The sequence below is a fragment of the Sabethes cyaneus genome, chromosome 3 (assembly GCF_943734655.1).
Source record: "Sabethes cyaneus chromosome 3, idSabCyanKW18_F2, whole genome shotgun sequence".
Taxonomy (NCBI): domain Eukaryota; kingdom Metazoa; phylum Arthropoda; class Insecta; order Diptera; family Culicidae; genus Sabethes; species Sabethes cyaneus.
Window position 1 is genome coordinate 77069914 of NC_071355.1, and position 20702 is coordinate 77090615.

Here is a 20702-nt window from a genome sequence, read left to right on the forward strand (position 1 = left end):
TTTTTGTCCAAGATGACTATTTTCTTGTCAGTAAAACTATACAAAAAGTGGTTAAGATAACTAAAGCATTGTAATGATGACAATTTTATGGTATACAGATTATAGTTATGCCTACTATGCGTGGTCAACCGTACCATGCGTCCATTGTTCAAGCTTATAGTCGAAATAACCATGAAAATGTTGTCTAGACCAGTTTTCCCAGTCGGTTGAAAACCACCATACTTTTCTGGTCAAGCTTACCCCTAAAATGGTAGAATTTACCATGAAATTTTTCTGTGTGTAATGCCAATATATATGACAAAACAAAACAGCAACATTGCAGTTGTCAGTCTTTCTCTTTCTTACTCACAGCATTCGCATTGTCGCACTTTTTGTGCCAGTCGCCCTTTTAGACTGCGGTGTCCAGTAAGGTGCAAAATGTGGTATCTTTTCGATAATATCAATCACAGTACACGGACAATGGCGCATTGGTCCTTTAAGATGATGCATGTTGATAAATATTGATGAAGAATAATGGTAGGCGCCACTTTATTCAGCAAAATTATAGATAATAACCTGTTCTACAAATGGCCCATATGTAACTATGTCATATTTTGCTCCGTTAAGACGGTACTGTCAAATGAATCAAAATTGAGTCAAAGTGATCGAACCATCCCTGGTAGGCGCCAAAGCACGTGCTGGAGCAAAACTGTGAACGCTGGCGGAGTAAATATTCAAACAGCGCCTGTTTTTGTTGGGAATATTATTGGTTTGTTGCATAGTAGCTGTACTATAGCAATCGAACAACTGGGAGAAATCGGGAGAAGTCTCGAAGAATTGGAGACGATGAACAAATATCTATTGCCGCGTTTACAACAGTTTATACCGGTAAGGTTGAAATCATCCAAAAAGAGTATGCCGTCAGAAGCGGAAGCTGTCGAAGAAACCTCGGAAACCGAAGCTATATGAGCCTTAACATGAACGGCATTCTAAGTTCTGATCCGGTGGGAAATACAGCAATCGGATAGTTTTATAGTATCCCAAATTTCAATCCCCCATTTGGCTATAACTTTTAGACTTTCACATTGCTTCTGCATACGGTCAGAAGTTTTACCTAAAACGTAGGAGATTTTCTTTGGGAAAAGACATCGACTCAGGAAAACATCGGGGAAGAGTCGCGAATTGTTTTCAAGGAGTTGAATGTTCACCCCATTTTACCCTGCGAAGATAATCAAACATTATCTAAAACCGGTAGGAACAGAACAACGACAGCATAATGGAACACAGCGTCAGTTAAGTCAGTAAACACAAGGGAAAACTGTCAGAATAACGCTGACGGACGCGTTGACGCAGCATTCTGTTTGGCCCTTTTTATGGTCGTGCATTTTTAACATTTTTAATGTGCACATTCACACGAGTACCTTGACGTTCTGTGATATGATATGACATTCTCGTGGAATGCACATATTGAAATTTGAAAATGCCATTCTGTTACGTTGCCGTTGCCGATTGCTGACGGTCGATGTAATTCGGCTTCCTCCAGACTGTTCAAAACGGAGTTGGATTCTGCATCGTTATTAATCGATCAGAGCAGCCGAATCCTCTGTCGAGCCATGCCGATGATAAACAAACTTTATAAACGGCATGGCACGTGTTGTGTTTGCCTGCTATTTTCATACTTCACGTTTTTGGTTTTCTTTTCCTCCGTCAGTACAAAAACCTGAAAATATATAGTGTAAGCAGCTTACTTTATTAGTTCCAGTTCATTTTTGAATTGTGAGAATATTTCAAAAATGTCCAAACCCAGCTCAAAATGGACTGAATTGTCGAAACCACTAAGCCGCCCGGTTTTAGAAACAATCGACAAAATTGGCTTTAGTGAAATGACACCGGTGCAGGTAAAGCCAACGTAATTGTAGTTTTGTTTGTTTTTGTAAAAAATTTATGTATTGCAGGCGGCTACATTACCTTTACTGTTATCCTACAAAGATGTTGCTGCTGAAGCTGTTACAGGTTCTGGCAAAACCTTGGCATTCGTAGTTCCACTACTGGAACTATTGCTTAAACGTCAACGAGAGACGATCTGGAAAAAGTTTGAAATTGGTGCTATCATAATTTCGCCAACCCGAGAACTAGCTGTGCAGATTAGTAAGGTGTTGGAAGAATTTCTAGAACATGATGACTTGAAACAGTTTAAACAGAAATTACTTATCGGCGGAAGCTCCGTAGAAGAAGATGTTGATTCGCTAAGAAAAGAAGGTGCAAATATCTTGGTTGCCACACCAGGAAGGTTGAAAGATCTCTTGGAAAGAAAAGGAGATCCTAATTTGCCCACAAAAGTTAGAGGTCTTGAACTGTTAGTGCTCGACGAGGCTGATCGATTGTTGGATCTAGGCTTCGAAGCCACAATAAACACAATTCTCGGTTACTTGCCTAGACAAAGAAGGACGGGATTGTTTTCGGCAACACAAACAAAAGAAGTTAAGGATCTAATGAGAGCTGGCTTGAGAAATCCAGTGCTGGTTAGTGTGAAAGAAAAGGCCACCGTTAGTACTCCAAAATTGTTGCAAAATTACTACGTTGTTGTGGAGCCCGAAAATAAACTTACTGCTTTGCTTAGCTTTATTCGAAAGCAACAGCTACAAAAAGCCATGATATTTTTTCCGACTTGTGCATGTGTTGAATACTGGAGCATAGCCCTTGCAGAGCTCCTGCAGCAAACAAAAGTGTTGGCACTTCATGGAAAAATGAAAGCACAGCGAAATCGGATATTGACCGAGTTTCGGGAATCTAGCTGCGCCCTACTGCTGTGTACAGATTTACTAGCGCGAGGAGTAGATATCCCTGAGGTAGATTGGGTAGTGCAATGGGATCCTCCTTCTAATGCAGCTTCCTTCGTTCATAGAGTTGGTAGAACGGCAAGGCAAGGTCAAGAAGGGAATGCACTGATAATGCTGCTACCTTCTGAGGATTCCTACGTTGAGTTTCTTACACGCAATCAAAAAGTTTCCCTCAAACAAGTATCCCTAGATTCGGACGCGAAAAAGCTGCGCAAAGTGCTCAAAGTTCTTCATCGCCTGCAAATAAATGATCGCGGTGTGTTTGATAAAGCAAGTCGCGCTTTTGTGTCCCACGTGCAGGCCTACAGCAAGCACGAATGCAATCTTATTTTGCGCGTGAAAGACCTTGATCTAGGAAAGGTTGCCACGAGCTATGGGTTGCTGCAGCTTCCCAGAATGCCAGAAATGAAGGAACATTTCAAGCAAAGTTTCCAGGGCCCGGAGGAACAAGTTGATATTTTTAAACTGGTCTACCGAGACAAGCAAAAGCAACAGTCCTACGAAAAGAAGGTAAAAGAATTCGAGGAAACGGGAGAGTGGAAGAGTAAAAAGAAAATGCACAAAAAGAACTCTGTCCCTTGGGAGTTGGCAAAAAAGGCTCGCGAGGAGCGGAAAGAAACGCGCAAAAAGCGTCGAGAAGAAAAGCAAAAGAGGAAGGCATCCGCCGCCGTAGCAACGGATGAAACAACTGGTGAGCAAGTTAAGAGGAAAAAGGCAAAGTTTTCACAGGAAGAACTGGATGAGCTGGCAAATGATATACGAGCTTTGAAAAAACTGAAAAAGAAGAAGATTACCGAAGAGGAATTCGATGATGAATTGGGACTCGACGGCAGCGATAATGAAATTGGTGTTGAGAAGAAGTGAAACTTCTCGTATGTAGGTATTGTTAATAACTTTTTTATAGGTATTTGAAAAAAATGTTCAGAATACTAAACTCGTGTTTTATTCGTTGTGAAAAATGTAATACATTTAAAAAGCGCTTAAACTTTGCTTTTTTAACGTATAAAAAATTAACGAATGTATATATCATACCAAAAAAAGTATGATTAACTGAATTTAGAAACATCATAAAATGGAATTAAGTTAGAAATTTACTTGTGACAAATTCTACTTCAAAGCATCAAGTGGGAAACCTATCCGGGTGTTCGTAAGAGAAGGGATTGAAAACGACATTAAATACATTTCGGAATGCCATTTATTAAAACAGTAGTAGATTGTGTTTACTAGTTCTACATTTTTATTATAAACTATTATAAAAAAAATCGGTGAGTCAAGCCATTCTCCTTGATCTATGAAGCGGCGGGGGCCACAACTAGTACGCGTCCTTCCAATGAATGGTAAGGTTTACTGGTCGCATTGCTATACCCTTCTTTCGTACTAAACAGGACGAAACCGTAGCCACGACTTAGGCCAGTTGTCTTGTCGTAGATTACGTTAGAAGAATGCACATGCCCAAACTTGGAGAAATAGGCTAACAATTCTTTTGTGCTGACGGTCCATGGTATATTACTGACGAAAAGCTTTTGTACGCCGCGGGCTATTGCGTTTGCCCCGGTAGAAGACATGCTGATTAAAATATATTTTGATCCTAAATTTACGTTAATAAAAGTTAGTTTCTAAGACGGCCGAGTAATTTCTAACAGGTGAATAGTATGGTTTCCCATAAACTCTTGCGGATCGATTTCCAACTCTCCTGTTAGATTATCCAAACTAACAACGTTGCAGACCAGATTCCACTTTTTAAGCAAGGTTTCTATGCACCAATCGGCACTTCGCTCTTGGTAAGTGAACAGGAATTTGGCGGCTGTGTTAACCTCCAGTAAGAAGGATACGGTTACTAGGATATCTTCGAATACTGAAGGATCATAGAACACGTCCGAACCAATTATAAAATCAATCGGTCCCAGCTGAAAGACCTGGTCTAAAAAGAGTCCCCAAGTTAAACCAATAACCTGAATGTCCTTGCCGGGGTTGAGATTATTCAGCCGACAGCAGCGCTGGATATGCTGAAGAGTTTTTGGCAGAGTACTACAGTCACTCAGTGTTACGTCAGCGCCACACTTCGCTGCAACTATTCCTGGTAGTGAGGTACCAGCCCCAAGCTCCAGTATACGTTTGTTCCGAAGAGATATCCGCCTTTGCCACAAAAACCAGGCAAGGATTTGCGCAGACGGCCAAGTGTAAAACGAGTAGCCGGGAAGTAGAAGCTAAAAGATTTGCATAAACCATTAAAATATTTAATACATTTTAAGTCTAATTATCAGGCCATAAAGACATTAAAACTTTGATTAGGACTACACAATTAAACAAAATATTCTAATAACTTTACCTCGGGTATGAATATTTCCAATTTTTCACTGGGTTCTGTCGTGCTTTGCTTAGCTTTATTGCCAAAAACAAACGTTTTTATCTGCTCACCATTGCTTTCCATTTGTTGGAATCTTGTCATTTTTGTCCGTTTTGATCAGGGGGCTGATATGACGTCACATTTTCGTTGCTCACATGAAAAAGGCGGCAAACGCAAAGCGATTTCACAAAACGAATTTATCTAACCATTTTCACAGTTTCATGTATTTCGCATTAATTGTTTGCCTGAAATTGGCTATGTGATGCTAAAACCTTGACTAAAATCGAACTAAAACTAACAAAATTTAACAATTTATACATCCGACTCGGTTGTCAGCTTGAGCCCATCTATGAAGCTGTCAGCTTGGGCCCGCTCTATGTTGGCTACGTTTTTTTTGTATAGGTTGGTATTGGAAGTGTCATTCCCGTGGTTTTGATGGTGTGGATCATTTTTCACGTTCTTCCTTATGCTCTGTCGTTCGCTTGTTCGCTTCGCGTGACCGACCAGTGATGCCAAGAGTAACGGAACAATTCAAAGTATATTGATATCTATCACCAGGTATGTGGTGGGGCGGTTATCCGGTAATAATTATAATCGAGGCCAGGGTGCTAAGAGATCACCTTTTTCTTTTTATTCAAGCAGATCGATCGATCGATCCAAGCTAATGAGAGCCAATTCGCGTTGAGGAACATAAGCTGCTGTCACCTCCAAAAGATTACTGCAGGGGTGAAGCGGAATAGAGCTTGCTAAATTGCGGTTGGGTTGGTGGTTTGTTTTCCCCCAGTTTGATTTGTTGCTGCTGATGTTGGAAAAACCAACATCAGCAGCAACAAATCGCGTGTACGTATACGCGGCATAGTGTGCGTACGGTAGTTGTCAGCAATCTCAACAGGAATTTTTTAAAGAGCGCAAGAGATCGAAAAATTTTGGCAGATTTTCACCCACAGGTACTTACGGGCATTTCTATGAGTGTGCAAGCAGTCATCGATTCTGCCAATTTCAAAAGAAGTTTATTTTGTTTGAAACAAAAATTCTGCTCATGAAAATATATTCGCTGTGTTCAGATTAACAAGAAAAAAGCAGTATTTACATTTTTTCAAACAGAACCCCGCGTTTGGGCCCAAAAACTGCATCCGAAATTGGGCTCTCAGACGAAAAGTTAATGACTGCTAATTTCCCGTTAATCGATTGCCATTACTTTTCAAATTGTTGGCATCCCTGCCGCTGTGTCTAATCCCTGTTCGCGAGATGCAGAGTATGCAGAGAAAACAAATAAACAATAATAAAAGTTAATTAGACACATTTTGCTTAATTTTTGTGAAAATTGTTGTGAAAAGTTAAAATTGTGTACCCGTTTGTGCCTGCTAGTGTGCTAACAAGTTTCCGCTAGATAGTTCCAAACAATTACAATAAAATTGGGCACAAAAATGCAAAGCGTAGCCGACCAGTCGCAAAGAACGATTTCGGCAGGTGCTGCATAATGTGTGATAATGGCTACAAAAGCTCATTCATTTTCTAGGTAGTTGGCCAAAGTGTTTTTGCAGAGCAAAAACAATTCGCGTTTCGTAAATGATGCGACTAAAGCACGGCATGAAAATGTCTGCTATCCTGGAGCAGGGCACTAAGCGCTGCCGCCGAGCAGACACAAAGCAGGAGGAGTGCCCGAAAAAGAAAAAGTTGGATCTTTGGAAAAAGGTATCCTTACCAATACCACTGTTGGTAATTGAAGTGATTAATAACAATGATTATTTTTAGATAATCGCGATTCTCAAAAAAGTGGAATCCAAACGGACCGGTGACGATGAACGACTATTAGGCAATCATAAAGCATTGGTTAAACAGATTCTGGAACGGAGGAAGCGACGCGTGGAATATAAAAAACGTATGCTGGAAACCGAAGATGATCCAGTTGATATAGAAACAAAAGCATTAAAGCTAGCACAAGCCATCCTCAAATCTAATCATTTACTGGTTTATACGGGAGCAGGAATCAGTACTTCGGCAAAGATACCAGATTACCGAGGAAGCCAGGGTATCTGGACTTTGCTGGCACAGGGCAAAGATATTGGCGAGTACGATCTTTCACTAGCTGATCCCACATACACACATATGGCCCTTTTTGAGTTGCACAAAAGAGGGATTCTGAAGCATGTTGTTTCTCAAAATTGTGATGGTTTGCATTTGCGCTCCGGTTTGCCCAGATTTTCCCTGTCGGAGGTGCATGGAAACATGTACGTAGAGGTATGCAAAAGCTGTAAACCGAATGTCGAATATTGGCGGTTGTTTGACACTACACAGCTAACAAACCGGTATCAGCACAAAACAAACCGACGTTGTAGAAAGTGTGGCAAACCTCTAGTGGATACAATTGTTCACTTCGGCGAGCGAGGGCAACTGAAGTGGCCATTAAATTGGGGCGGAGCAACGCCGCACACAGAAAAGACTGATGCTATTCTTTGCTTAGGTTCTAGCTTAAAAGTGCTTCGAAAGTACACCTGGTTGTGGGCCACAGATAGACCAATAAAGAAACGTCCAAAAATTTTTATAATAAACTTGCAGTGGACTCCGAAGGATAAAGTTGCATCGATTAAAATTAACGGAAAGTGCGACGAAGTGATGCGACTTGTAATGAAGCATTTAAACATTGATGTTCCAGATTATAATCGTTTGAAGGATCCAATCTTTGCTCATGCTACATTGTTACTGCCAGAAGAACTGCATACCGCGTCACAACCTATGCTTAAAAAGGCCGTCAAAGAAGGAAATTTAGATGAAGGGGCATGTTCGAATGGAGTTGACGTAAAGAAGGAAGTAAAAGATGAAGAAATGGGTATAAAGAAGGAGACAATGACCGCAACTCCACATCAACCACTCCCGTTCCTTCTAAATTCGCAATCTTTTCTAATGCCTCAACAGATGTACATTAACAATCTACTTATGCAGCAACATCTTGGCTATAACCTTATGCTCAACGCTGCCCAGCTACAGATGAAGAATGAGACGCAATCCAGCCCGACATCTCCGACTGCCAAATTACCACCACAATGTGCAGTCCCTCCGCTGGTTCCATGCACACCAAACGGGTCACGAGCGACGATCTCTTCTCCTTCGACTAGGTTCATTCTGCCTAATTCCACCTCACCATGTAAACAGCAGCAATTGCCTTCGTCTATGAATGTTATCAAAATCGACACTGCCTCGAGTCTGTTTGGAAATCTTCGACAAATGCTCAACACAATTGACGATCGCCAGCCGTCACATGGTAACTCAAGCACTAATGAATCGGTAAAAACCGGTGGCTCATCAATTAACAAAATTCACATTGTTATGCAACCCGTTTTGCCCGCTGCTGCCAACGTTCCCAAATTAATCCCATTAAATTCAACGATAAAGGATTCTGCTCTCACTAAAGAAATAAGCGGAAGCTCAACAGTATGTAATAAAGAGTCACCAGTAGATGCAGTCAAAGCCGCCATAGACAATTCCCCATTGTTGGAGCATCCCGAAAAAGTGAGTGAAAAAATTCCACACTGTATATTGCAAAATGCAGCAGCAATTGAACAAACCTGTTGTGGCATTGATACACCAAGCTCCCCGGGCTTAAAAGCAGTGGTCGACAATTGCTCAAGTTCGGCTACTGAAACGTCTGGAAGCGAAGATATTCATAAAACTGTCAGCAATGTTGAAACGAAAGCGGCAATGAAAAATGTAGAACTCAATACTGCTGTTTCTGTGTCCGTGGTTCAAGATTCAATCAAGAAACGTGTGCATTCATTCGATCGACTCGATACTTCGGGTTCTGCCGATACACATTTCAAGGAAGGTTCAGCGAAAGGTAAGTTGCTTTTTATTTTTCAAATATTGCTTATACTCTAATACTAGTTGAATCATGTACAAAAATGTCTTCATACTGCCAAAAATTAACCACAGTAATATTTTCCAGATAATTCGCCCGGACTATCGTCTGCCAATCCATCAGGTCAACCCCCAAACACAGTAAAAGTAGTCCTAAGTCATAGCCAAGTATTTCAACTGTACGAAAGTGCACCGAAATTTATGGATGGCTCTCCTCCCGCGTTGACACTTATAAGTCCGATAAAACTCCAACTGCCGGTTTCCGTACAACCCGGAAATGTTGCCCCTGTTTCGACGACCCAACTCGGTGGAATTCAAACAAAAATTCTTGGCAGCAGCAATTGTAACAACAAAAGCAATCCAATCAAGCCGCTTCCTGCTAACAAGATTATTTTTGGAGGACAACAATCTATTCAAACACGATTGCTGGCTCCACAAACAACGTGTTTGAAAAATTTCCGCTTGAACAAAATAAAACCTGCTGAGAGTTTAATTCAACAAATTCCAAACGCAGAAAAAAAGAATCCAGTGAGCAACTCGGAAACCGGTGATATCGTTCCTCCATCAGTACAGGTTTCGAAGCCTCTTAACTCGCCTACACTCTTAACAAATGGCATTCAGCATTTGAGGACACCATTAACGCCAAATGGAGCCCTACAGCCACATTTAATGGTAAACGGAATGCCCGCAGTTATAACCACAAATTTGGGAACTAACGCACCAAAAGCGATTCCTGTGAATGCAGCTCAGCGGTTCCCGATAGCGTACGTGTTGAATAATGGAATACCAAATCAAGGAAGTAATATTGTGCTGCTTACGAGTCCGCCACGCGCCGTCAGTCCGACTAAGCCAATATTTCCAACCATCCTGCCTACTGCCATGCAAATAATGAAAACACCGACGAAGTCGGTTACACCAGCTTCCGAGACACAATCCGGAAAAACTATTGACGTAAAGCCGAGTGAGTCTGTGCAGTTAAACGAAAGTAGTCCGTCTCTCAATGGAAATAGTACAGATGAAAAAATCCAAGATAGTTCGAAATCTATAACGGAACCAAATCCCGAAGTAACACCACAAAAGCAAGACGAGCAAGTGCAGAAGGCGACGCTAGAACCAGCATCGGAAAATGAGACTTCCCCATCACCGGGTAGAACTCGAAGCTTCCGAATTCGTAAGAAAACTGACTTTCTCAATATAAAACACGAAAAGAAGCGAACTCGCAAAGACAACACCTCGACAGCAGTTACTCCGAAGAAGGAGATTTCTGAAGTTGCTGAACCGTCATCTACTAGGCAGGAACAGCCAGTTTCTACACCTACTACTGCAGCTATATTGAATACAATAGTCGCATCAAGTGTGAATACACCGCAATTACTTAGAACGCCACCACTGACACCTACAACAGCGATGGTTACGACGCCGATGATGATGACGACTGCAGCCGCAACGCCACCAACCTGTACTATACCAGTACGAAGCTTTCTGACATTTTCACCGCCTGGTAGCTATATTCAACAATTCGTTACACCAGTGCCGTCCGGAACAGGTTAGTTTCAAACTGAATTTAGAAATTATTGCTTTATATACGGTTTATTGATGTCAATTGACAACTCATTACATATTGTTTCTACAAGTATTGTTAGTCTGCCAAATACCCATAATCTAATACATAAACTCCTTATTCCGTCTGTAACGAAACCCTAGAGTTAAAAAAACGCTTAAATTTGAATCAAAATGAAGAGTGTCATTATAAACAAACGGAATTCCGCTTTGATTCAAAATTTAAGGCATCCCTAATATACGAACTCGTCAACCACTTCCAGTTCATCGCCGTCAATAGACACCGTCCGAGGGAGGCAAACGTCGTTTTCTCTGGAGTCTCTTCCTAACATATATTTGATTTTCTACGCATTGATTTGTAACCCAATTCTCCTAGCCTCCGTTTTTAGTCTGGCGTAATTTGTCTCCACCGCACCAAGGTTTCTAATAATAATGTCGAAGTCGTCCATCCCCTTAACGCAACTCTGCTGCATTTGAAGGGAACGAGAGGGCCCCCGAAACACGCACGTAGCGCATTATGCGCTTCAGAGTAGCTTTGATCAGCCGCGTCAGTTTCATTGTACTCCCGACATTTCTGGAGGGTTTATCTGGAGGCCTCCATAAAGCCCGTACGGTACTGCCCTACAAATTATCTTGTTATTGAGGATAGACAACGTAACAAAATCTGAGTGAGCACCTTGTAGGCGACGTTGACCAGCGTAATGCCGCGATAATTACAGCAATCTATCCCTTTTTGTAGATTATTCTTCAGCAGACCGATTTCTTGCCGGATCTCTTCGAGATCGAGAACCGGCACGATGTTATCGTTTGTGGACACCTCTAGACAGATCTCTGCATAAATTTGGGACCCACCAATTATTTTAGTTCCTTTGAGTACCGGTACTACTAATGTTAGTAAAGTTTTAAACTTGCGCCATAAATAATTTTTGTTATACAAAAAATTAGACTAAGAAAATAAAATACCTCGGAGAAAATCCCAGGGTCCCAGATTTATGTATGCACGAATTTCAAGATATGTGACATCTTTGCTCCTAAGTAAACTTTCGTTGCGTTTCCTTCTGTTATATCGCTGTTCAGATGGTCATCAAAGAACTGCTTCCACCTGTCGATCACCTTGCGCGCTCGAGGTGTCTTCAGCTTGCACTGCGACTGCGGTCTCACTGATGGCCGAGCATATCCTACTCCATCGTTTTCCTAGGGTCTAGCTCCATAAAGCGAGGTAGAGCTTCGTCCAGCATGCGCGCATATTTCTCGGCAACTGGTGGGTTGTCTAATTGCCGAATGTTTAACCGAGGAGGGTGGCTTTGTCGAGAGGTATAAACTGTCGATAGTTTTTTGTGCACAATTGCACATGGACTGCTCCTAGATAATGATCCGCACCCCGTATGGATCGTACGTAGGTGATGTTCAAGAACGATATGGTTAAAAGCAGGCTTCTGGCGTATTCTGCAATATATCTTAGTTCTCGGCGTTTTATTGGCAAAGCACTGAAGACGAATCGATTTGCTCTGCCGGTGAGAGAGAGCATCAGCTTGGTTTCATCACTCTCGCTTCACACACGTGTGTGAGTGCAGGCCTTTGTGAGCGACAACCGACACTCAAAAACTCGCCACAGGATATAAAAAATAAGAAAGGGAGTTCGAGAAAGTTGCTCATGCCAGTGTGTTCGTTAGAACAAGAACGCGTATCTAAAAAAATTGGACCACACGAGTGCGGGGTTTGCAACACTGCTGCCAACTGTCTTAGTTGGAAAAACGGTTGTCCACAACCCTAAATTCTAACTTATAGAAAAGCGTAAATGAAGTAGCGATTAAATGAGTCGACGCATCCCTTTTTCACCATCGGCAATATCGGTTATTTCAGCATGGCGCAAAACTCGACGTTTTTATGTGCGTAATATGACGTTTTTATACAGTGCACTCAGTTTGGCCACACGGATACGGATAGCGAAAGAACGTGCATGCGAAGTGTGGTCGGTTGGCGGCAATATGTGTGATAGTGCTGATAAGATTTGAATCTGAGCCTGTGATTCAACTCGTATGTCGTGGAAATGACTTCTCTGAGCACCTTCTTCAGCAGCAGCTTAGAGCTGGGATGGCTCGTGCTATATCAAGAACTTATTTCCAATTCAGTTAGCCCTTGGGCTACTTACTAGTCACATATCTCTTGAGCGTCTCGACACTTGACACAAGTCAGCCTGAATGTTGTTGAGCCATCTATCCTATTCTTGATGCCGTTGAGGTATTCGCAGCCCTACAGTCCGGCCCACCGCGACCTCCCGACTTTTCCCGACCAGGTGTACGATGAATATCTCTCCAAGGTGTGCCGGCCTTTCGTGGTTCATACATCTGGGTCACTTTATACTTTCTCATTCAAATTTACTTTAGTGCTTAAAGGATTACCGGTCGTCAACTTTGACCGGAATACCATACGTCACCTCTTGATCGAAATGTCTTTGGTCAAAATGTACCCTATATGATAAAAAATGTCAGATTCCCAGCTAAAATTAAATGTTGAATCTCTTGAACTTTATAAAAATACAGGCAATTTTTTATTCTGAATATCTAGAAATCTTTCAACTAGTATTTAACCAACCAATTTTTTGTGTCTTTTACAGTTGAAACAGCACAGGATAAAGTAAAGCGCATTCTTACCTATTGTAAGGTCCTACAGGCACCGTGCGCTGCCACACTGCCGCAATGGTACGACGTCAACTATGCGTACTCTGGCTTGCACAGCATTATTCATCCACCACCCCCTAACGTGAATCTCTGGGGAGGAGCCGGATCACCAATAAAGGCTGAAGTGAACATCGAGTGTAAATTTTGTTTTGAAAACTACCGACAGATCAGCTGCCAATTCTACATTGTACAGCCGGCCCAATTTTTCGTACAATCCAACAGGAATGGCAAACTGGTGATTTGCGAATGCTGTGATTTCTCGGATGAGGAAGAAGAGGATAACAAAGTAAATCCCGAGGAAAAGTTGCCGGAAGAAGAGACGAAGCAAGAAGCAGTTGATGAAGTGAAACCGGCGCCAGCTGCTTTGGCTTCAACGAGTGGTAACGATATTAAAAGTGAACCAGAATCTGACAGCGCGGATGACAAGCCATTAGCAGAGAAGCCGGACGACGACATGACCGATGTTCTGGACAAACATCAGAAACGAGTTAAAATCGAAGGTAAAACTTTGACTAGCGTGGTGGGCTGTAAAGAAAATGCCACCGTGACGTCTGGCCACGTCAAGAAGTCTCGTACGAAGCCTGGTTGGTATGGCAAGGGGTACGGTAAGTTAAGAAAGAAGAAAAAAAGATTCGGATAAGGTCCCTTTGCCACTATAATTAACTAGGTAGTATTATAATAGGTAGTTTGTAATAATTTCGCATTCTCGTGTGATTTCATGTTTCGAAGTCGTATTTCGTTCCTTTTTACTATTTTGTGTTTGTGTAGGTAGTAGATTATGTATAACATCGATTACTATTTAGATAAGTTTCATTGCATATGTTTCAATATATATGTATCAATATTTGCCAGCTTATGATGCGGGTTTTCGGCCGAATTTCAAGTTATTGCTCTGGTATAGGACTCTTTCCTGAAAAATATCAAGGAGCGATAAGTTTTTAAAATAATGTTTTCTATGAGCCATAATGCACTCTGGTTCTTATACGTTTCTCTCAAAGGCTCGTTGCAAGAATTTGACTTTAAAATTACTCATCTGCGAGCATAGTATGCATATCTTCCTTCCAAACTAAAAGCAAAGAATGACGCAGGCGTATGAATCGCAATTAAAGTTCAACCTTTTTGCCATCCGAAAAGAGCACATTCTTTTATTTCTCGGTCCAGGAAATGCATTTCTGCGCACTGATTTGTGGTGCTGTTCTTTTCTTGTTGGTTGCAATTTTACAAATTCTATCATTATTCGTGGATTTCAAGGCAGCATACGATACAGATGAGCACGAAAAGCTATGATAAATAATGCACCGGAATGGTTTTCCGTATAAACTGAATCTGAAAAGTCCTGTTTAGATATCCGCGGCCCTATAACTCCAGCAGAATCAGACTCTCCAAAAAGACAAAAGAATGGACAAACAGCCGCGGTTAAAATTTTCCTGAAGCGTGTTATGGATAACGTTCATGTTTCGGTAGCTGTCCTTTTGAATCGCGTAGATGGTTGCGTTGCGGCATGGGTTTATTTTACATCGCTACTGAAGACATATCCCGGCGAGAGGATGTCCAAACGAGACGCCAACTTCGGCAAGAGTAGCTCACTCCTAGCCTTAACATCATTAATAAAAATTTTGAAACGGCGAAGGTTTTCTACGCCAGATAAAAATAAATGTGTCGAAATAGATGGTAGAAAGAGGCACCAGAGAAAACAACGTTCGTCTTCGAATTCGAATTTAAATCGAATGTCAAGTTCTGGTATTTTTCAGGAAAATGTCGAAAGAATTTATGAAAATCGATGACAAAATAGCACACATAATCGATTTTAAAATCAACGTGCTCTGCTCAGTCCAAAAACTTCAAAAAATTTACAACCCAGACGATAATAGTTTGACTACAAGTACTAGTTTTTAAATATAAAAAATATGATCATTTCTTTAACAGTACGACGATCATTTCGTTTGATAATTATTTGTAAAAATGAAAAATTAAAACTTGTGATTTAAAATTGAATTATCCACAGACAGTGCGCAAAATAGTGGAAAAAAAATTACACACAGTTAATCTTTTCCAAAGTTACTAAAGGCATTTCTTTTTTTGAATTTACCTCTCTCCTTCCATTTAGCTATAACATTGCGATGAAACCGAATAGATATAAAAATAAATAAGTATAAGATAAGCTTCGAAGAAAGGTTATGCAGCAAATGGCATAATCGAACAGTAACTTAAGCAGTAGTGTTAACAGTGTTAACAGAGTTACAAACGCTGTGTGTGCGTGTGTTGAAATATTGCTGCAGAAATTTGCAGAACCCGAGAGATTTTTGTACATTGTTTGACTATAGACCATGTAAGTTACTAAGTACTAAGTTTGAAACTGCATTTTGCTAGAAGTAATACTGCTAGTGAGAAATAAAGATGAAAAGTCATAGAATGATAGGGTCTTTCTGTTGTATCCGAAAATTTGTAGTTCAAATTTAAGGCTGATGTTTAGACTAATTTGTGTACAAATCATGTAAGGTAGGACGGGATAAAGTGTGTCACGGGGCAAAGTGTATTAATGAAGTTTTCTAAGTCCTATGATATTATTCCAAGTTTGAAATATTTTTCTTTCAAACATTTTATCAGTACCATAATCTACTAGGGATAAATAATAACCAGCAAGCTATGAGTTTCTATTTAAAATATATTGAAATTTTTGGCACTGTCGTTTATGCGATACTTCAAAATGGAAAACTATTTATCATTTAAAATTCAATGGCTTTACCCCATATTATAGATAAATTATTTATTTAAGTTTAACGACTGCTTATAAAAGTGGTTTACAGGCTATATATTTGCAAGCAAGCGTTAATTTTCATGTTTGTTCAAATAACATGCTTCGGGGCAAAGTGTGTCACAGTATTCTGGGACGAGGGGTGTAAATGTAAAGTTAGAAAAATATTGCTTAGAAATACGTTTTAAATATCTACTGTTTAATCTAGATTACTTACATGGCATAGGTGTGCATAAAATAACGATTGAGAAAAGAACTCATAAGCTGCTAAATAGACCAAGCGATTAAATACTCAAAACAACGTGTCGAAAATATTGAATATACCTACGTTGCAGGAAACTGCAAATCCCGCACTGACTGATTTGAACATGCAATGCTATACGTTCTCTCATATTAATTTAATGTTGTCTTCTGGTATCCATGAGCACTATTTAAGCTTTTTTCGGTCAGAGTTTTCACTGTACAGTAGGAAATGCTTCTTGAGCTAAAACGAAACAAATAATGAAAATAACTTATATTAAGCTTACCTCCTAATAAGGTCGTATGCCTCAGCCCTCACCCAAAATCGCAATTTTGAAATCAGCTGGCCGGGAACCACCCAGCATCGCATCTCCTAGCTTGGCTACTGAATAGAGGATTACCGGGTAAGGCCACGTGGAGGCGCTAGGTAGGGGCTTGGGATGGCTGGGGCTATGTTGGACGCTTCCTCATTTGCTTTTCCCATTTCATACCCAGGTCGGTGACAATCTATTACTCATCATAAACCATTATCAACGTTAATCGAGCTCCCAAAGCTTAAACTTAGGCCAATATCCATGTTATTATTTCCTTCCTGCTGCTGATGCATTCTGCGCTTATAGTTACCACAATGTTATGTACCTTCTTTACGCGTTCTCCACTGCGCAGATGTGCCATTTCTGTTAGAGAACATTAGTCGTTTTGTTTTTTCCTGTAGGTGTACAGGACAGGGTCAAAATTTCGGTCTAGGGAAATCAAATATCCGCTTTAACAATTCTATCGGTTAACTTTGTGACTATGACCGTCTACAAAACTATTTTAGTTCGCTGCTAATTTTACTATCAGAATGTGTGTGACCCTGGTAGTTGTAACTGTAACCCTTAAGCTACACCAATTCCTATCGCTACCGTTCGCTATCCTCAGGGCCCAGACACAATGCATATGAATTTGCATTGTGCCTGGGCCTTTATGGTATCAAGTGGGATGCGAGCAATCGTACATATGTTACATATACCTACAACATATCCGAGACTGCTTTGGTGCAGTATTCTATCCAAATTTTACGTGTTTTTATTATTTTCAAAGGTATAGTGAAAGTTTGGGCGCCCGATGTTTTACAAACCTGCAAAGGCACCCCTGGCCTTCCTGATCCGTGTGGCGATATCAGTCTTGGTGACGCCATCAGGCGTTGCCTGGTGACCAAGATATTGAAAAGTTTCCTCCTGCTCAACCTGTTGTCCCGCTGCTGTGAAGTTTTAGGGATTGTCAGTGTTCACTAGCATAGAGTTCTTTTTGCTACATTGACTATGAGACCTTTTTGGAGAGGTATTCTAACTTGCACTGCATATCGTTTCGGTGATAATATGCAGCTCTGTCTCGATAAGATGGACTAGCTTATCTAGAACTTCTCTACACCTATTATTTTCATGGTTGAGTCGGTCAAACACTTTTTCGAAGTCAACGAACACCAGCAGAAGAGAGTCCAGGAAGTCGTTGATCTGCTCCAATATAATGCATATAATGCGGACTGTTGTGATATGATCTATAGATATGATCCGTCAGCACGGAATTCAGCTTGCTGCCGCCGGAGAGTAGCGTCGATTTTCTACTGGATCCGGTTCAGGTTTCTCTTACAGAGTACCGTCATCCGGGGCGAGATTGTGCCAAAAAACATATTTTTGTTCTTTAGCCAGTATACACACAATTAAGGAACTAAGTTGATTTCAAACCTGTCAATATAGATTGTATAACAATTCCCCGAAAGATATTTCCCCGAATGTACCAATTGCCCGAAAACCATTGTCCCGAAGGATATTTACCCGAATGTAATAATTCCCCGAAATATATTTCCCCGAATGTACTGGTTTCCACGAGTAAAATTCATGGCCTGTTCACTATGGGCCAGACATTGAAATTTCGGGACAAAAATATTTGCGGTTAAACGGCGTGTCTCAGCTCAATGTAGTCTTCGGCAACTTTTTGAATGAAAAAATGATGCATCTTTGAAGGAGTCGTCCAATATTTACGTGTTACTTTAACAACAATTTATGTAATAACTTTTTGAGTAAAATTTTTTTCACCTTTTTAGTTTCAGAATATTAAAGATAAACCAATTTCAAGTATTTTTTCTGAAGATATCAAACTTCTACCTTTTACCCATTTTCAGCAATAGATCTTTGTTTTTAAACGACCCCTCCAATCGTATTTCTTCTTGTAACATGTTTATTTCAACAGACAGCTCAATGTGATGTTCTAGACAACATTTTGCACATTAAAGAGGAATATTTTTGCTGGAGACTATTTCGTTTTTCTGCATTAATTAATAAGATATAACTGTTTTTACGCTAAAAACCGTTTGATGAAAAATGTGTATTTTTTCAAGGGTGGTGTCTTTGGAGAAGTAAAATAATAAAATAAAGCGCATCTTCCTGCACTATTAGGGTGACCATGAATTCACCTATTACGGTGATACAAACTTTTGTTTTCTTAAATAATTTAAAAAAAAAGTTTTTTTTTCTCCAAAAGTTGCAGAAAATACTAAAATAAGCAATTTTGCTGAATAAAGTAACTATCTATCTCTTTCCGGTTACGATATATAATGATGTGTTAAAAGAGCATTTGAAAATCAATTACACTCAATAACTTTGCACACGATTATTTTATTGCTTACGAATGTTCTACAAAGTTATTTAGTATGTTGAAATACATATTTTCTGTGAAGATTGTTTGACGCTAGGACGCATATTTATTAAGTTATAAAATGCATGAAAAAAAAACCGCACTATTCCCAGGTATTCCCAGCCATGGTATTCCCAGGTATTCTCTGAAATACACATTTGGGCAGATAGCTTTAATAATTCCCTACAAATTGGTATGCAAATTAATTGCAGATACTTGCAGATGGCTAAGATATTCAGATTTTTCATCAGACGGTTTTTAAACTAAAATCAGTTATATCTTAATAATTAATGCATATAAAGCAAAACAGTCTTCGGCAAAAATATTGCTCTTTTATGTGCAAAATATTTTCTAGAACATCACATTGAGCTGTCTGTTGAAATAAACATGTTACAAGAAGAAATGTGATTTGAGGGGTCGTTTATAAACAAAGGTCTATTGCTGAAAATGGGTAAAAGGTAGAAGTTTGAAATCTTCAGAAAAAATACTTGAAATTGGTTTATCTTTAATATTCTGAAACCAAAAAGGTGAAAAAAAATTTACTCAAAAAGTTATTTCTTAAATTGTTATTTAAGTAACGCTTGAATATTGGACGACCCTTTCAAAATATGCATCAATTTTTTATTCAAAAAGTTGCCAAAGACCACATTGAGCTGAGACATAATGTTTAACCGCAAATATTTTTGTTCCGAAATTTAAATTTCTGGCCCATAGTGCTGTTGTCAAGTATGTGTCTGGTCTTGCCAAAACTTTTTTTCCCAGTATCTTTAAAGTAGCAATTTGTGTAAGATTATACGACATACTGGGTAATATTTTCCCCGAAAGAAGTTTTCTGAAAAATGCTTTCCCGAATGTATTGATTCCTCGAATGTACTGAATTCGAAAATCAGTTTCCTCAATAGTACTACATTCCCAAAATACAGTTTATAAAAACCAATTTCTCGAATGCCGCTTCCCCGGAAAGCATGTTTTTAAAAATAAGCCATTACTTTCACTGCGCAGCATTATACAATAGGTGATGCAGTTTTATGCTGCAAATCTGATAAGTTTAAAATTTGATAATCTAAAAGGCTGCAAATCAAAAAGTAGAAAAACACGTAAAGCTGAAACAATTGAAACGACAGTGAATGTTGACGGAACTTGTGACATACTAGTAATTATTACAAAACAAAACCAGTTTTCACATATTCTTGCTCGTAAAATAACTGCTGCTCGTGCGGAATCAACTGAAAATTAGTAACTACGACTGGGTATGCGGAAATTCACAAATTTGTGCGTGCGAAAGTCTGCTGCATCCAATGGTGGATTGGCTATCATTTTTCTTGGTGAATACATGGATCATTCTTGGTGAACAGATGCAGAACTTGACCTTCTTAGGTAGGTCCCTTGGTATGATTTCCAACATATAAAAGAAAAATCGTTTTCGGACCATGTACATAAGGCCAGTGCCGTAGCGTGCGGTTGTGAGACTAGCCACCGCCAAGGGTACTAGGTCTTAAGGGTGCCAAAAAGCAAGGCTCCAATAATAATTACAACCCTTTTTTACCATACTTTCACTTGAAACACTGTAAAAAGGTCAATTAACGGTAATGACATTATATTTCATGAAAAACTGAAACAAAATTCGTCATTATTTCAAAGATATTGTCGCATTTTGCTATTGATATACCGCTCATCAGATGGCGCACATTTAGGTACTTCAATTACGGTTTAGACCAGCAAAGTCGCTGGTTACTGCTTCCTTCTTTCACCTTCAGTCATAGAATTTA

The 20702-nt window shown here is 39.9% G+C and overlaps 3 protein-coding genes across 3 annotated transcripts; 2 read left to right on the forward strand and 1 right to left on the reverse strand.

Moving 5' to 3' along the window:
• The first annotated feature begins 1679 nt into the window (after window positions 1–1679).
• On the forward strand, window positions 1680–3790 carry LOC128742584 (probable ATP-dependent RNA helicase DDX55 homolog). The gene is made up of 2 exons (XM_053838987.1): window positions 1680–1877; window positions 1935–3790. Exons 1-2 carry the CDS (start codon window positions 1773–1775, stop codon window positions 3681–3683), a joined length of 1854 nt encoding a protein of 617 aa, XP_053694962.1. The 5' UTR covers window positions 1680–1772; the 3' UTR covers window positions 3684–3790.
• Window positions 3791–4319: 529 nt separating this feature from the next.
• LOC128743095 (histone-arginine methyltransferase METTL23) lies at window positions 4320–5268 on the reverse strand. The gene is made up of 2 exons (XM_053839616.1): window positions 5149–5268; window positions 4320–5026 (listed from the first exon to the last, which is right to left on the reverse strand). Exons 1-2 carry the CDS (start codon window positions 5266–5268, stop codon window positions 4436–4438), a joined length of 711 nt encoding a protein of 236 aa, XP_053695591.1. The 3' UTR covers window positions 4320–4435.
• A 1199-nt stretch (window positions 5269–6467) lies between these two features.
• LOC128741270 (uncharacterized) lies at window positions 6468–15610 on the forward strand. The gene is made up of 4 exons (XM_053836956.1): window positions 6468–6861; window positions 6922–9001; window positions 9110–10567; window positions 13199–15610. The coding sequence occupies exons 1-4, from the start codon at window positions 6736–6738 to the stop codon at window positions 13900–13902; spliced, it is 4368 nt and encodes a 1455-aa protein (XP_053692931.1). The 5' UTR covers window positions 6468–6735; the 3' UTR covers window positions 13903–15610.
• The last annotated feature ends 5092 nt before the right edge of the window (window positions 15611–20702 follow it).

Coding starts and splice junctions, on each gene's coding strand:
- LOC128742584 (XM_053838987.1), top strand. CDS start 1,773: ATGTCCAAACCCAGCTCAAAATGGACTGAATTGTCGAAACCACTAAGC. Junction 1,878..1,934: donor GTGAAATGACACCGGTGCAG/GTAAAGCCAACG, acceptor TATGTATTGCAG/GCGGCTACATTACCTTTACT.
- LOC128743095 (XM_053839616.1), bottom strand. CDS start 5,268: ATGACAAGATTCCAACAAATGGAAAGCAATGGTGAGCAGATAAAAACG. Junction 5,027..5,148: donor TGGAAATATTCATACCCGAG/GTAAAGTTATTA, acceptor CAAATCTTTTAG/CTTCTACTTCCCGGCTACTC.
- LOC128741270 (XM_053836956.1), top strand. CDS start 6,736: ATGATGCGACTAAAGCACGGCATGAAAATGTCTGCTATCCTGGAGCAG. Junction 6,862..6,921: donor AGTTGGATCTTTGGAAAAAG/GTATCCTTACCA, acceptor GATTATTTTTAG/ATAATCGCGATTCTCAAAAA. Junction 10,568..13,198: donor ACCAGTGCCGTCCGGAACAG/GTTAGTTTCAAA, acceptor TGTCTTTTACAG/TTGAAACAGCACAGGATAAA.